Below are 12,712 nucleotides of genomic sequence, written 5' to 3' on the forward strand. Positions count from 1 at the left end.
CATTTTAGTAGTTGTGTATACCAAAGTAAAGTTCAAAGCAATTTAGGAGGGTTCAGATCATAATAGACTAGTTAGGAACAAGAAAAAGATTCATAATGGTTGTTTTGTGTACATCTTTTTTTTTTTTTTTTAATTTTTTTTTCAACTTTTTTTTTTTTTTTTTTTTTTGGGCAGAGAGAGACAGAGCATGAATGGGGGATGGGCAGAGAGAGAGGGAGACACAGAATCGGAAACAGGCTCCAGGCTCCGAGCCATCAGCCCAGAGCCTGACGCGGGGCTCGAACTCACAGACCGCGAGATCGTGACCTGGCTGAAGTCGGACGCCTAACCGACTGCGCCACCCAGGCGCCCCTGTGTACATCTTTAAAAAAAAATTTTTTTTTAAGGTTTATTTTTGAGAGAGAGAGAAAGACAGATGGAGCACAAGCAGGGGAGGGCAGAGAGAGGGGGAGACACAGAATCCGAAAGTAGGCTCCACGGTCTGAGCTGTCAGCACAGAGCCTGACGTGGGGCTCATACTGACCAGCTGTGAGATCATGACTTGGGTCGAAGTCGGATGCTTAACCGACTGAGCCACCCCAGCGCCCCTGTTTTGTGTACATCTTAACCTTTCCTTAAATGACATGGTAATTGTTTTAATCCATTTCATCATTTCTTGATTTCTTATTTGACGTTTTAAAGTTATAAAATAGTTACACCTTTACAGTTTTAATATTTCTCACATTTAGTGTCCCCATTGCTTGTTTACTTGATTGTTTTAGCCATTCTCCTATCATTAAGGGCTTGTGATGGACCTACAGTTTTTAATATTCTTGGCTAAAAGTTATAATCATCCTTGAAACTATAACTGATTAGGAACTACTTATCAGGGTGTAGACTTTATTCTGGTTCTGAGGAGAGAACGGTAGTTTTTATTTTCTGATACTACCTCTCTATAATTTCATTATAGTTGGAGTCTAGTTGATACAGATATTTCTGAAATCATTCTGTACCCTCTCCCTATCCCCCAAGCCTTGCCTCCTCTGCTTCTTCTAGTTCCTTATATTCCAATTTGTAGGGAAAAAAATAACTGTAATTAGCTTTAGGGCCACGCCTCCTTGAAGGATAGTAATATGGTATAATTAAAAGGTACTGTAAGACCCCTCTATTCAAAAATATCTCCAGTATACACTTCTATATCTGCAGTTCTTCCATTAGAATGATATCTGGGCTTAAGGCTTTATCCTGAGAGAATTTTTTTTTTAATGAATAATTTTGAAATTTATATATCGTAAAAAATTTAGTTTGGAGAGCATTACACATTCATTAATATATCATCAATGATTTATCAACTAACTTTGGGTGTGTTTTAGGTAGCAGAGAATAGGTTTTGAAGAATTGGAACCCAGGTAAGTTTTGGCATGAAAAAAAAAGGTTCTGTATTTCCTACAGAACCTAGGGAAGGTTGACTTAGGTCAGAACATCTGACCAGCAGGGGAGCAGCAAAAGCTCACTGGGCAAGGAGCCCAGGATAAAGACAAACTTCTCCTAACTCACAGTTCTGCCAAATGCTGGCCTTGATATGGGCCCTAGGGTGTCTGAAAAATAGAATTCAAGCTTTTGGCTCTCCATCTGACATATAACTGAAAGAATTGAAGCTATAGTGTTTTTTAAAGGTGAGGGGCAGGAAAATGCTTTATTCCAGCTCAATTGATATAACTACATTTCAGTGGTTTATTTAAAATAGGGATGACAGTTTTGATGTTGGTAGATTTTTTTTCTGTTGAAAAAAATTGCATCTAAGGACAGAAACTGAGTTTGTTTAAGGTATATAACATTATTTACATATTTCTCAAATATCCATAGGTACTATGGTCGAAAAATGCTTTTCCTTTTGATGTGTCATCCAAACTTTGATAAAATGCTTGAAAAATATGTCCCATCTAAAGACTTGCCATATATTAAGGAATCTGTTAAAAGCTTACGGCAAAAGGTATGTGGAAAAAGTTTATTTTATAAACAGCTTTAAAAGCAAAGTACCAGAAAAAAATAATAATAAAAAATAAATAAAAGCAAAGTACCAGGAAGCTAAAGGATACAAGTAATTACTTCAATTATTTCTCTGTTAACCATTCAGACTGTATCTATAGTAGCATTTCAACAACTGCAGTTGAAAAACTTGGAGTAGACATTCATAGTGTTGGTAAGTGTTTATTGAACAGAAGCTCGATACTTGATAGAACATAGTGTGGTTTACTGGAGTGACAAGACTTGGGTTTGAATCACAACTCTGAGAATTAGCGAACTATTATGTTAGGTACATCACTTCATTTCTTTAACCTGAAGTTTTATTTTTATAAGGTAAGAATAGTGATGTTCTTCATGCTTGATTCCTACTTTTTTACCTTGCATATTTCACTATTAGAATTCCTATCACACTGCAGAACATTAATTGGGAGCTGCTTGAGGGGAAGCCCCATGTCTTATTTATCCTGGTAGATAATGGGGATTCGGACATGTCTGAAATGAGTGACTGAGGGAATATCACGTAAATTAAAATATGAAAAGTGTCTTATAAAAAAGTAATCCACTTACATATTATTTTTTACAAAAATATGTTAAATAATCTAGAATTATTCTGTGGTAATTTATGTTATTCTTTACTGATAGTATTCGGCAAAGGATTCATTTACGTAAGGATAGTATTTCAAAGATGTATGATAATATACATTTTAGAGCATTTTCTTCTGCTCATTTAGCTTAATTCATACAGAAATAACTAAAGTAACCATGCAAAAAATTATCTTACCAGCGTGAGGCAGATTATATTTGTGAGTCATTTCAAGTACAAGTATTTTTAAATAATTCTTATGTAAGTGTTTATTCTCACACTGGAATTCATTATTCTCACACATAGGAATTCATTATTTATGTAATGTGTTCATATTTTCTCTACAGATTTTAAGGTTTAAGAAGAATACTTATAAAACATAGCATATTAATTTTAAAAATGTTAAACAGTTTTACCCTGCCAGTGTCATTTCCTATTAATTTGGTTAATTTACTACTAATTAGAAGGTATTTTATGTATTGATACCTTTTGAAGCAGAAGCATAGCAGATTATTAAAATGCTTTCAATTACAAAGATCAATAATGGGTTCTCTGAAAATTGCATTGTATAAATTATTTCACTTTACTAGTTTTGAAATTTTTAGGGGCGTCTGGGTGGCTCAGTTGGTTAAGTGTCCAACTTCAGCTCAGGTCTTGATCTCCCGGTTCGTGGGTTCAAGCCCCGTGTCAGGCTCTGTGCTGACAACTCAGAACCTGGAGCCTCCTTCGGATTCTATACCTCGCTGTCCCTCTGCCCCTTCCTACTCACACTGTTTCTCTCTCTCAAAAATAAATAAACATTTTTTAAAATTTTTAAAAAAGACTTTTATTACACTGCCTTTCTTTATATTACTTAAAGGGTTTGGGAGAGATACCACTAGATACTCCTTCAACAAAAGGAAGACGATCTCATACTGGTACTGTTGGAAATACACGGTCATCCTTTGTTTCTAGAGATGCTTTCAATTCAGCTGAAAGGTAGGCTCATTTGATAGTTCACATCATTGGAGAAATTACGCCCTAGTGATAGTAGTCTCATTTGGATATTTTTATGAACTATTCCAGGGATATTTGTCAAAACTGAATGGAGTTTTAAAAGTTGAAAGTAAGAACTTAGAAAGTGTGAGGTAATTAGATTTAATAAGGGAATTGCATATTCACAGCAGCTTTCTTTTATATGCACTAAACAGTATTAAAGCATTAATGTGGTTTAATAAAGTGCTGTTGAACTTGTCAATATTAGGCCTGTGTTGGACAACTCTAATTGATTTTTGTATTAATTTATAGTCTTTACTTTTTCCCCTTGATTATGAAAATAATACATAATTATGATTAAAGAAAAAAAAACTTTAGAAAATCCAGACATTATCAGAACAATTTAACCAATCACCACCAGGCAGAAGAATCCTCTTAAAATTTTTCTGAATATAATTACATATGCTATTGTGGAACCTGTTTACATTATGTAACATGTAATAGATTGATTATATAACTTAAAATTTTTTTTCTTTTGAAAGTATGATCTCTGGCATATTTTAAAATATATTTTAAACATTATTTTTAAAACTACATGGTAGATATATAAGTATCTTTCATATTTTCTAGATTTGTATATTTTTGAAATATTTCATAAACTAAAATACACATTTTGTTAAAAAATTAAAATCCATGTGAAAATACATGCTTTTGGGACCTTGCTATTCTAAGTACCGTCCATAAAACAGCCCCATTGGCATCCCCTAAGAACTTACTAGAAATTTGAATCTTAAAAAAAAGAAAAAAAAGAAATCCAAATTTTGTAATCTTCCCAAGCCTATGGAATCAGAATCTGCTGTTTTTTTCACATTAAGGTATAATCACAGGGGTACCTGGGTGGCTCAGTCGGTTAAGCATCTGACTTGACTTCAGTTCAGGTCATGATCTCCAGGTTCATGAGTTTGAACCCTGTGTCGGGCTCTGCGCTCACAGTCCGGAGCCTGCTTGGGATTCTTTGTCTTCTCGCTCTCTGCCCTTACCCAACTTGTGTGTATGCGAGTGCTCTCTCTCTTTCACTCTCTCTCTCTCAAAAATAAATAAAACTTTAAAAAAGTGTCATTGAATATTTAAAAAAAAAAAGATACAATCACATAAAATCCTGGGTCAGACATTTTGGTCAAAAACTTTTTTTGCAACCAACAAAAAGTAGCTTTTTAAATATTAATTGAGAATATACTGTGTACCAAGCCCTTTCTGGTCAGTTACTTATTTTGTAGATGTCTCTTAATTGGGTATTATCTGATCATTTTTCACAGTTAGATTTGAGGTTATGCATTTTTTGACAAAAAATACCTCAAAAGTCAAGTTGTACCCTTCTCAGTGCATCATTTCATGAGGTGCATGATGTTGCTGTGCCTTCTTACTGACTGTGTTAACCTTGATCCTCTGATAAGGTGGTTTCGTCACTGCAAAATTACTATTTTCCCCCTTATAAATAATAGATATTTTGGAATACTTTGAGACTATATAAATCTCCTGTTTCTCATCATACTGTAGTTTACAAATCTTAGCAACCATTGGTGGATCTTGCCTACAGCAATTATTGTGGGATTTATTAATTTATTTATTTATGTCTAATGGTGATCTTTTATTTACCTTATTCTTCTACATTTATTAGTTGAATTTTTGCATGAAGAAAACTGCTACTTTCCTCCATGTATTCACTTACTCAAATATTTATATTATTGTAGATGGATGGATTTTTATTTTATTTTATGGGTTATAATCTATCTATATCTATAAAAACTACTCATTACTCACTTTTTCAAATTGTTCAACTTTAAGATCTCCCTCAGGTTGGCTGTGTGCTTTGTCAACATGGCACATTTTACATTTCTTTATTTTTTGCCATCACAAGATTGCCCAGGATCAACTTGTATTATTTCCTCTTCTCTAATCTGTATGTTTCTAATTTCTTTTCCTTTCCTGTCTGAATTGCAATGACTAGAATATTGAATATGATGTTGCATACAAATATTAAGAACAAACATCTTACCTTATTCCTAATCTTAGGCACAAAACATTTGGTATTTTCCCACTAAGTATGATGTTAGCTATAGATTCATAAAAGTCCTTTATCAGGTTAAAGGTCCTTCCTCTTTCTAGTTTGAGTTTTTATCGTGAATGGTTATTGAATTTTGTCAAGTGATTTCTCAATGTCTATTAGGATAATCATGTATTTTTCCTTTATTCTATTAATATGAATGGTTTACAGTCATTGATTTCCAAATGTTGAAAAAAGATAGCTTGTATTGCTTGGATTCGTAGCACTTGATCATGAAGTGTTATATTTTTAATATATCACTGGTGTTGGTTTGCTAAAATTAGGTGGGTATTTTTTGTCTATAGTCCTGGGATCTGTAGTTTTCTTGTCTTAGGATGTCTTTGGTTTTGTTATGGGAGTAATGCTGGATAATACCTTGTGGTTTCTTCTTTAATACATGGGCTATTTAGAAATGTGTTTCTTACCAGCTGTATAAGATGGTTCCAGTTTTAACACCTCGTCATCAATATGTGTTATTCTCCAAGTGGGTATAAACTGGTATCTCATATGACAAAGACTTTTTCTTTAGCTATACTTTACACAGGATTTTTATCCATGAATCCTCTAAGTCTGCTTGTTGGCTATAAATTCCAGCTGTCTTTACTGCATTCAGAATTGAACACCTTCTGACTATCTCCTCTATTGCAGTAGTCATGACCCCTATTCCAAAGTCTTAAATAAAGTCTTCTTTATAACTTTACAATGTCAGAATAATTATTCTTTACCACGTTATAGTTTTGACTTGTGTTTCTTAGTATGTCTTTTTAAAGTATGTTTTTTGTAAAAATATATATGTTATATTTAATATATATATATATCTGATTAAATCTTGCTTTTTTATCTAATAATCTCTCCCCTTTAATTAGAGTATTTGACCATTTCTATTTGGTATAATTATTCATATGGTTGGGTTTAAGCCTATCATGGTGATATTTTTTTTTACATTATTTTTCAATCTATCCTGGTTTTGTTTCTTTTTTCCACTTTTCCTGCCCTTTTTTTCATCCAAATTTTTACTTAAATTCTAGTTATCATACAGTGTAATATTAGTTTCGTGTGTAGAATTTAGTGATTCATCACTCACATACAACACCCCAATACTCATCACAACAAGTGCTGTCCTTAATACCCATCACCCATTTAACCCATTCCCCCACCCAAATCCCCTCCAGTAACCATCAGATTGTTCTCTATAGTTAAGAGACTGTTTCCTGGTTGGCCTCTTTTTTTTCTCTTCCTCTGTGTTCTTTTGTTTCTCAAATTCCACATATGAGTGAAATCATATGGTATTTGTCTTTCAATGACGGACTCATTTTGCTTAGCATAATACACTGGCTCCATCCACATCATTGCAAATGGCAAGATTTTATTCTCCTGATGGCTGAGTAACATTCCATTGTGTGTGTGTGTGTGTGTGTGTGTGTGTGTGTATGTATGTATAATATATATATATTATATACACATGTATATTATATACATATAACTATATACATGTATATATTATACACACACATGCATACACAAACACATACATACATCCACACTACCTCTTCTTTATCCATTCATCAGTAGATAGACATTTGGGCTCTTTCCATAATTTGGCTATCATTGATAGTGCTGCTATAAACATTGGTGTGCATGTGCCCCTTTGAATCAGTATTTTTGTATCCTTTGGGTAAATACCAGTAGTACAATTGCTGGATTGTAGGATAGTTCTATTTTTAATTTTTTGAGGAACTTCCATACTGTTTTCCAGAGTGGCTGCACCAGTTTGCATTCCCACCAGCAGTGTAAGAGGGTTCCCTTTTTTCTGCAGCCTTGCCAACACTTGTTCTTTCCTGTGTTCATTTTAGCCACTCTGACAGGTGTGAAGTGATATCTCATTGTAGTGTTGATTTGTATTTCTCTGATGACCAGTGATGTTGAGCATCTTTTCATGTGTCTGTGTGTCATATGACGTATCAGATATGTCATTTGCAAATATCTTCTCCTATTCCATAGGTTGCCTTTTAATTTTGTTGATTGTTTCCTTTACTATGCAGAAGGTTTTTATTTTGATGAATTCCCAATAGTTTATTTTTGTTTTTGTTTCCCTTGCCTCAGGAGATCTATCTAGTAAGAAGTTGCTGCAGCCAATGTCAAAGAGGTTATTGCCTGTATTCTCCCCCAGGATTTTAATGGTTTCCTGTCTCACATTTAGGTCTTTCATCCATTTTGAATTATTTTTGTGTATATGGTGTAAGAAAGTGGTCCAATTTCATTCTTGTGCATGTTGCTGTACAGTTTTCTCAACACCATTTGTTGAAGAGACTGGTTTTTTTTCCATTGGATATTCTTTCCTGCTTTGTTGAAGATTAATCAACTATATAGTTGTGAGTTTATTTCTGGATTTTCTATGTGTTCCATTGATTTATGTGTCTATTTTTGTGCCAGTCCCATACTGTCTTAATCATTACAGCTTTGTAATATAACTTGAAGTCCAGAATTATGATGCCCCCAGCTTTGCTTTTCTTTTTCAAGGTTGCTTTGGCTATTCAGAGTCTTTTGTGGTTCCACACAAATGTTAAGATTGTTTCTTCTCGCTTTGTGAAAGATGCTGTTGGTATTTTGATTGAGATTGCATTAAATGTGTAGATTGCTTTGGTTAGTATAAACATTTTAACAATATTTGTTCTTTCAATCCATTAGTGTGGAATGCTTTTCTTTATGCCGTCTTCAATTTTTTTTTTTTTTTTGAGAGAGAAAATGAGAGAGAGAGAGTGCAAACCAGGGAGAGGGGCTGAGGAAGGGAGGGAGAGAGGGAGAGAGGGAGAGAGGGAGAGAGGGAGAGAGAGAGAGAGAGAGAGAAAGAGAGAAAGAGAGAGATTCTTTTTTTTTTTTTTTTTTTTCAACGTTTATTTATTTTTGGGACAGAGAGAGACAGAGCATGAACGGGGGAGGGGCAGAGAGAGAGGGAGACACAGAATCGGAAACAGGCTCCAGGCTCTGAGCCATCAGCCCAGAGCCCGACGCGGGGCTCGAACTCACGGACCGCGAGATCGTGACCTGGCTGAAGTCGGACGCTTAACCGACTGCGCCACCCAGGCGCCCCTGAGAGAGAGATTCTTAAGCAGGCTCCATCCATGCTCAGCACGGAGCCCGACTTGGGGCTCAATCCCACCTTGAGATCATGACGTGACCTGAAATCAAGAGTCAGGCACTCAACTGACTGAGCCACCTAGGCATCCTTTCTATTTCTTTCATCAGTGTTTTTATAGTTTTCAGAGTATAGATCTTTTACCTCTTTGGTTAAGTTTATTCCTAGGTATCTTATCATTTTTGGTGCAGTTGTAAATGGGATGGATTCTTTAATTTCTCTTTCTGCTGCTTCCTTATTGGTGTAAAAGAATGCAACAGATTTTTATACATTGTTTTTGTACTTTATGACTTTACTGAATTCATGTTTCAGTTCTAGTAATATTTTGGTGGAGTCTTTTGGGTTTTCTACATAGAGTATCATGTCATTTGCAAATAGTGAAAGTTCAACTTCTTTCTTGCGAATTCAGATGCCTTTTATTTCTTTGTGTTGTCCGATTGCTATGGCTAGGGCTTCCAGGACTATGTTAAATAACAGTGGTGAGAGTGGACATCCTTGTCTTGTTTCTGACTGTAGAGGAAAAGCTCTCAGTTTTTCCCCATTGAGGATGATTTTAGCTGTGGTTTTTTTTTTGTGTGTGTGTGTATGGCCTTTATTATGTTGAGGTATATTCCCTCTATCCCCACTTTCTTGAGGATTTTTATCATGAATAGATAATGTACTTTGTCAAATGCCTTTGCTGCATCTATTGAAAAGATCATATAGTTCTTATCCTTTCTTTTAAAAATGTGGTGTATCATGTTGATTGATTTGCGAATATTGAACCACCCTTGGAGCCCAGGAATAAATCCCAGTTAATCATCGTGAATGATTCTTTTAATGTACTGTTTGATGGGTTTGTTGGTATTTTGTTGAGAATTTTTGCATCCATGTTCATCAGGGATATTGGCCTGTAGTTCTCATTTTTAGTGAAGTTGTTTCTCTGGTTTTGGAATCAGGGTAATGCTGGCCTGATAGAATGAATCTGGAAGTTTTCCTTCCTTTTCTATTTTTTGGAATAGTTTGAGAAGAATAGGTATTAACTCTTCTTTAAATGTTTGGTAGAATTCACCTGTGATGCCATTTGTCCCTGGGCTTTTGTATCTTTGGAGATTTTTTATTATTGATTCAGTTTCTTTGCTGGATATCGATCTGTTCAAATTTTCTGTTTCTTCCTGTTTCAGTTTTGATAATTTATATGTTTCTAGGAATTTATCCATTTCTTCCAAGTTGTCCATATAATTTTTGGCATATAATTTTTCATAACATTCTCATAATTATTTCTATTTCTGTGTAGTTAGTTTTTATTTTCCCCCTCTCATTTGTGGTTTTAATTATTTGGGTTCATTCTCTTTTCTTTTTTAGAAGTCTGGCTAAGGGGTTATCAATTTTATTCTTTCAAAGATCCAGCTCTTACTTTTATTGATCTGTTCCACTATTTTGGTTTTTTGTTGTTGTTGTTTGTTTCTATATCGTTTATTTCTGCTCTAATCTTTATTATTTCCCTTCTTTTGCTGGCTTTAGGTTTTGTTGTTGTTTTTTCTAGCTGCTTTAGGTGTAAGGTTAGGTTGTTTCATTTGAGATTTTTCTTGCTTCTTGAGATAGACCCGTATTGCTGTATACTTCCTTTTTCCTTTTTCTCCACATCCTCACCAACACTTGTTATTGCTTGTCTTTTTAATAATAGCCATTCTTACAAGCATGAGACAATATCTCCTGATGGTTTGATTTGTATTTCCCTGATGATTAATGATGTTGAACACCTTTTTCATGGACTTGTTGGCCATTTGTATGGCTTCTTTGGAAACAATGTCTATTCAGTTCCTCTGCCCATATTTGTTTTGTTTGTTTGTTTGTTTGTTTGTTTGTAGGTGTTTGTTTTCTAGGTTTTTGGTTTTGTTTTTTGTTGTTTTTTTGCTATTAAGTTGTGTGAGGTCTTTATATTTTTTGGATATTAACCTCTTTCTCTTCAGATATATGATATGCAAATGTTTTCTCCCATTTTGTAAGCTGTCTTCATTTTTTGTTGATGGTTTCTTCTGTGCAGAAGCTTTAACTTTGATATGGTCCTACATGCTTACATTTGCTTTTGTTGTCAAATCCAAAAAATTACTGCTGAGACCAGTGCCAATGAGCTTACCATGTATGTTTTCTTCTATGAGTTTTGTGGTCTTATATTTAAGTCTTTAATCCATTTTGAGTTGATTTTTGTGTATGGAGTAAGATAGAGGTCCGGTTTCACTCTTTTTGCATATGGCTGGCTGTTTGGTTTTCCTGGCAGTATTTATTAAGGAGATTATTCTTGCCCCGTTGTATGTTCTTAGCTCCTTTATCATAAATTAATTGGTGGATTAATTAACCTCTGGGTTTATTTCTGGTCTCTTTATTCTTTTCCATTTATACATGTGTTTGTTTCTATGCTAATACCCTGCTGTTTTTTTTTTTAATATATGAAATTTATTGTCAAATTGGTTTCCATACAATTACCCTGCTGTTTTGAATGAGAAAGTATGATGCCTTCGGCCTTGTTCTTCTTAGAATTGCTTTGGCTATTCTAGTTTTTTTGTGGTTCTATAAAAATTTCAAGATTGTTCTATTTCTGTGAAAAATGCTGTTGGGATTTCTATGGGGATTGCATTCAGTCTGTAGATTGCTTTGGGTAGTAAGGACATTTTAACAATATTAATTCAGTACACGAGCATGAAATATCTTCCACTTATTTATATCTTCTTCAGTTTCTTTTATCAAGGGTTTATAGAGTAGAAATCTTTTACCTTGGCTAAATTCATTACTAGGTATTTTATTATTTTTGATGCATTTGTAAATGAAATTGTTTTTTAATTTCTTGTTCTGATAGTTTTTTGTTAGTGTGTAGAAATGCCACTGATTTTTATATATTGATTTTATATCCTGAAACTTTACTGAATTTGTTCATTAGTTTCTGAGTTTTTTTGGTGGATTATTTAGGATTTTCTATATAAAGTTGACCCTTAGACAATGCAGGGGTTAGGGGCATTGACCCTCATGCAGCTGAAAATCTACAAACAGCATTTGACTCCCTAAAAAGTTAACTACCTACTGTTGACCAGAAGCCTTACTTGATAAACATAATATAAGCAGTTGATTAACACATATTTTGTATATTGTATGTTTTAAATGCTGTATCCTTATAGTAAAGTAAACTAGAGAAATTAAATGTTAAAAAAATCATAAGGAAGAGAAAATACATTTACAGTACTGTACTATGAAAACTCCACATGTAGGGGTGCCTGGGTGGCTCAGTCCATTGAGCATCTAGCTTCAGCTCAGGTCATGATCTCACAGTTTGAGTTTGAGCCCTGCCTTGGGCTCTGCACTGACAGTGCAGAGTATGTTTGGGATTCTTTACCTCTCTCCCTCTCTCTCTGCCTCTCCTTCCCTCATACTTTCTCTCAAAATAAATAAATAAACTTAAAAAAATATCCACATGTGGGGTACCTGGTGGCTCAGTTGGATAAGCATCCAAATTTGGCTCAGGTCATGATCTCGCAGTTCATGAGTTTGAGCCCTGTGTCGGGCTCTGTGCTGACAGCTCAGAGCCTGGAGCCTGCTTCATATTCTGTGTCTCCCTGTCTCTCTGGTCCTCCCCCGCTTGTGCTCTCTCTGTCTCTCAAAAATAAATAAACATTAAAAAAAAATTTTTTTTGGGGCGCCTGGGTGGCGCAGTCGGTTAAGCGTCCGACTTCAGCCAGGTCACGATCTCGCGGTCCGTGAGTTCGAGCCCCGCGTCGGGCTCTGGGCTGATGGCTCAGAGCCTGGAGCCTGTTTCCGATTCTGTGTCTCCCTCTCTCTCTGCCCCTCCCCCGTTCATGCTCTGTCTCTCTCTGTCCCAAAAATAAATAAACGTTGAAAAAAAAAATGTTTTAAAAAAAAAATTTTTTTTTAATCC

At 34.8% G+C, this 12,712-nt stretch overlaps 1 protein-coding gene across 2 annotated transcripts in view; it reads left to right on the forward strand.

Annotated features, from left to right (window-relative positions):
* TOGARAM1 (TOG array regulator of axonemal microtubules 1) overlaps nucleotides 1-12,712 on the forward strand; it is a 77,711-nt gene that overhangs the window by 57,048 nt on the left and 7,951 nt on the right. For both annotated transcript variants that reach the window (XM_030319013.1, XM_030319012.1), the window contains exons 17-18: nucleotides 1,846-1,972; nucleotides 3,450-3,568. In XM_030319013.1, the coding sequence (XP_030174873.1) occupies nucleotides 1,846-1,972; nucleotides 3,450-3,568 (246 nt within the window). The remainder of the gene's footprint in view (nucleotides 1-1,845; nucleotides 1,973-3,449; nucleotides 3,569-12,712) is intronic.

Source organism: Lynx canadensis, chromosome B3 (assembly GCF_007474595.2).
Source record: "Lynx canadensis isolate LIC74 chromosome B3, mLynCan4.pri.v2, whole genome shotgun sequence".
Classification (NCBI taxonomy): domain Eukaryota; kingdom Metazoa; phylum Chordata; class Mammalia; order Carnivora; family Felidae; genus Lynx; species Lynx canadensis.